The 5,181-nt window shown below is 31.7% G+C and overlaps 1 protein-coding gene across 1 annotated transcript; it reads right to left on the bottom strand.

Moving 5' to 3' along the window:
* Positions 1 to 789: 789 nt before the first annotated feature.
* Positions 790 to 4,013, bottom strand: LOC139492026 (uncharacterized). The gene is made up of 3 exons (XM_071280078.1): positions 3,943 to 4,013; positions 2,992 to 3,066; positions 790 to 2,323 (listed from the first exon to the last, which is right to left on the bottom strand). Exon 3 carries the CDS (start codon positions 2,250 to 2,252, stop codon positions 1,713 to 1,715), a length of 540 nt encoding a protein of 179 aa, XP_071136179.1. The 5' UTR covers positions 2,253 to 2,323; positions 2,992 to 3,066; positions 3,943 to 4,013; the 3' UTR covers positions 790 to 1,712.
* Positions 4,014 to 5,181: the final 1,168 nt, after the last annotated feature.

Here is a 5,181-nt window from a genome sequence, read left to right as displayed (position 1 = left end):
ATCTCTATCCGACGACACTTTTTTTTTCAACTTCAGATACCTTATTTAACTATAATAGTTGTTTATAAAGCCCCTTAATGTTAGAACAATGTTAAACTTTGTGCAAAGACTACAATAACTTGTTTCAATATCCCAATACACCAATTAATCGCAACGTATGTGTGCATTACTTTACTTAACAATGAAAAAGATAACGGAACTTTGACCATGTTTTGTTTAGCTTTTAGTTTCGAATTAATCGAAAGTGAAAGAGCATGGTTTCTGACGACTCGTTTTACTGCAACTGAGTATCATGGGGTCAGTGGTCTCATGGAATGAATGGGGCATAACTTGTTATTCCCATGGAAAAAAAAATATTGCTTTGAATGTAACATCACTTAAACATTTTGGTTCGTAAACAGTATGTGTAGTACATTTAAAGTAAATGTTTTCATCCTACACAGACAGCATGAACCCATTATGAAAGAACAGTCGTAAGAGTGCAGCATTCGTAAATACAATATCAAGTAGTAATATTTATTAATAATTAAAAGTTATATATAAACATTATCATTATAAATAGCACAAATAATGTACAAAGTAGACATATACTACTACTTTAAAAAGAAAATGGACTACATTTGCTTTTTTATTTACATATATATTGAACACATCATCTAGAAATGGTGTTAGAATACAATGTACCAAATTAAAAATTAACAGAAACATATTTACATGTAAGCACTATACTTGTATGCAGACACCCAACAGTAACACTCACAACGTGTATTTTTAAGACCAATAAAAAAACTAATAACAGTAAATATATCATGAGTTATGAACAACAAAGAGTATTGAAAAATTGCGTTGACATTTTAAGTTGATACAAATACTGGTCATGATATTGCACACGTGATATGTGTCATTAAGCGAATTGGCTTTTTATTGCTCCGCTGCTATCTTCAGATTAAGGGAAACATGCGAAATATAAGGGCTTAAGATAAAAATAGAAGATGTTGCATGATTGCCAATGAGACAACTCTCCACAAGAGACCAAAATGACACATAAATTAACAACTATAATTCACCGTACTGCCTTCAACAATGAACAAACCCCACACCGCATAGTCAGTTATAAAAGGCCCCAAATTACAATGTAAAACAATTCATAAGAGAAAACTAACGGCTTTATTATTGTACAAAACATGAACGAAAAACAAACATGTAACACATAAACAAACGACAACCACTGAATTTCAGGGTCCTGACTTAGGACAGGCACAAACATACATAATGTGGCGGGGTTAAACATGTTAGCTGGATCCCAAACCTCCGCTTAACCTGGGACAGTGATATAACAGTACAACATAAGAATGAACTATACAAATCAGTTAAATAAGGCTTAACTCATCAGATGGACAAAAATAAGTATATTTATCAACACAATATGACTTTTGTAATGTTTGTCTTATGATTTCACAACAATGAAAAAGTACATCAAAAACCTATTTTATTCTAAGCTGTTGGGAAAATATATGGCTATTTACAATAAGACTTTCACTGACAGCTGTTTCTACTTTTAAACTTAAAACTTTTCACACACATACATTGAATATCTATATTTACAATTTACAATACAGAAAGAAGAAAAATACTAAATAGAATTATTCAAATTCAATATTTATAAATGCATATATTTAACAGTTGTCGAGCTGTCTTTTGTAATGTGTTTTCTACCAAGTTTTCCTACGCCGTTTGCTGTCTTCCTGCATATTTACATCATTTGTGTTTCCAATGGGATCGTCCAGGACTTCGAAATAGTGTACACTTGAACAACTAGCATATTGTCTGAACTCGTCCAATCGATTGAATCGTATGGGTTGGTAAAGATTGGTGTACGCGCTGTTTTCTTCATCAGGATGGCTATATTCATCAGAATTATTATGGTCGTTTCCCGACTGCTGCAAGGAAGGCAACAATGATTGATATGGGTTTAAGTAGTCATTGCTTGGGGGACTGATTCGATCATACGAATCACTTGAGGTGTCGTCTTGTTCTACATGTAGTTGTTCAGGTGGTGTCAAAATGAATTCAGACAACTCAAGTTCGTCTATTTCAGCATATCCGTAACCACTTTCCCTTCCTGTTGAAACAGTGGGGCTTCTTTGAGCGTCACTGTCTAGCTCAATTCCGCGGTTATTTGTATCGACAATTTGATTAATTCCTAGATTTTGGTTATTTTGATATTTTTTGCCTACGTAAAAGCAAGCCATACTAAAGCTAAGAAGAAGAAGAAAACCAACTCCACACGATAAATAAATGATTACTTCAGTATTTATGATACCTGCAAAACAGTAACAATAATATGATGCTATACAATCTGATTAAAATCAATAGTTTAGTTAGCTACGTTCGAATTAAAATTAGCGTTGTCAACGGTCTTAAATCATTCCTTGAAGGTTCATGTTCCGGATCCAATCAAACATTTTACTTAGAAATGTCAGTATGCGTATTATTAACTATTGCAAACATTGATGGGTAATCTGATGAATATGTATATGAATATAGTCCAGCAAGTCTATGTTCTTACCATTCAATTGCCTGGCATTACTGTAAGCGTTCCTCAAAATGGGAAAGAATTACAGTTCAAATGTTGAATTTGTTCTAAATTGTTAGTCGATTCAATCAATATAAAGGTAAAATGATGAATCTATTCTGGCAGTCTACGCTCTCGAGTAACATTTTGAATTTAAAGACCAAACAATCACTAGAATTGATAATTGACAAATTTGCATCCCAAATCTAAATATAATCCCTGATTTATAGTTGATAACTTTCAAATGCATATCCAATAAGCATAATTGCATATGTTGTTTTTTTCTCCCAAATTAGTGTGTATATATTGAATATATTTTTTATAAACGTTAAGTTTAAGTATTTTTTATTATGTGTTTCATTTTTTAATGAACATTTAATTTTCTCTTTCGTAAATAAAACGAGATCTGATCTTACCTGAAGTACTTTCTGATGTACTTGCTGGAGTATCTGTTCCAGCAGAAGATTGAAATGATTCTGTTGTTTCTGATTCTGACAACAAAAATGTGAAACAAAATTATATAAACAGGCAAGAATCAATCAATCATTCAATAAAACGAGGAAGGACATGTCTTTCGGAGAAAATAACTATTCAACAAACAGTCATCAGCAAAGTAAGAAGTAATGCAATTGTCGACAATTATTTTCACTAGAAATCAAAGTATTAGCTATACCAGTACTAAATCATGTTTCAATGATTGAATGAGTAATGCTTCTCTTTACATGATTGTTATTGGTGACAATAGATGGTAGAGAATAGAAATATAAAATTGTGATACGACAAGCTAATTTATATTAAAAACAAGTTTACCAGAATTTAGAAATCCTTTAAAAACATATGTTTGTTAGTTTGATCTCTCGTTTTGTAAAGTATATCAACTAATAACAGGCTAATTCATATCCGGAGAAAGATATTTTCAAAATTCAACACAGGTATTAGTGTTGTATGAATGTGCGTATCCTAAGAAAGGAATATTACAATGTTGTTCAAAGCAAGAACACTGTACTATGTTGCCCCTAAAATAAAATCAATAAATATGGACATTTATGTTAATTGACTTTTAATGTTAGTATATTGCGTATTGGTAATTTTTAATTTTTATAAAATTGAGTATGGAAATGGGGAATGTGTCAAAGAGACAACAACCCGACCATAGAATAAACAACAGCAGAAGGTCACCAACAGGCCATCAATGTAGCGAGAAATTCCCGTCCCCGGAGGCGTCCTTCAGCTAACAAATATATACTAGTACAGTGATAATGAACGCCATACTAAACTCAAAATTGTACACAAGAAACTAAAATTAAAATAATACAAGACTAAACATGCAATGTTAATCTCATTATCAAAAAGAAATTTGGTAGTACCTGCAATAGTGATTATAAGTGTTGTTTGCTTCTGGGAAACAGTTGAAGTTTCTTCTCTATGTTCTGTTGTTAACTCTGATTAGCGAAATGTTTAAAAAAAGAAAAAAAAGCATTTAAGTCTACAACGAAATTTCGTAATTGATTCAATGAATGCATTTTAATCAGAAGTGCAATTTACAAATAAAGCGAACAGTCCATATATGATGTTAGAACGAGACAAATACTTTAATAAGACTCAGTTTATTCAAAAATCTAACAATATGCGCACAAATGCACAGTCAATAAAGTTTAGATACATTTTCATTGTTACATGTATTAGTTGTCGAACGTTCATAAAAAGTAAAATAACAAAAAAAAACGAACTTCAAGGAGAATTCAAAACGGAATGGCCTATATCAAATGGCATAATCAGCAGCTCAAACACATTAACCAAATTGAAAACAACTGTCATATTACTGACTTGGTACAGTTTTTTCCTTTTTTTGTGGAAAATGGTGGATTCAACCTGGTTTTATAGCTAGCCTAACCTCTCACTTGTATGACAGTCGCATAACAGTCTCATGAATTATATAACATATCTTGTTAATTTCAAACAACATTAAATATCTAATAAATGTTTCAAAATATACTGTACTTTACAAGATATATGATTTGTAGTGTTTTGACTAACCGGTTACTCGGATAATCGTTCGACCGATTAACCGGCTAACTTTATCTATAGTACCCTGTAAATGTACGTTTTTATAATACGATGAATTGAAGTTTGTCCTTTGACCTTATAAGGCTTGTATGTGAGGATTCCTGGCGAAGTTTGACTTTTAATAATCCAAAACACCGTATCTACTATGGCGCTTGTAATAACTTCAGATTGGAAAAAAACTTCTTTATTCTTAAATGTCTGAAACCGATGATACTTTCACTTTTTCTTGGTGTCTCAGAAAATAATGTTGAGTGTTTCAATATGAAATGATTAAGCCTGTTACTCGTACCATCAGGTATACATTAATTACATTCACGTTGATTTGCATTTCACAATTTTTGAGTTGGCATTTCATTTAAAGTAAAGCCTTGCACGATGGAGGTTGCACGTTCAGATGTTGGTCTACGCAATATTTGATCAAAAATAAAATAATGAACTAAATCGTAAAATTAAATCGGATTACTGATTTAAAGTTACTGTTTAAAAAGACATATATACTAATTATGGTTACTTTATATCTTCCCCCGAGCTGACAACTT

The sequence above is a fragment of the Mytilus edulis genome, chromosome 10 (assembly GCF_963676685.1).
Source record: "Mytilus edulis chromosome 10, xbMytEdul2.2, whole genome shotgun sequence".
Taxonomy (NCBI): Eukaryota; Metazoa; Mollusca; class Bivalvia; order Mytilida; family Mytilidae; genus Mytilus; species Mytilus edulis.
The sequence above is the reverse complement of the archived record's forward strand: the minus strand, read 5'-3'. Positions and strand labels throughout refer to the sequence as shown.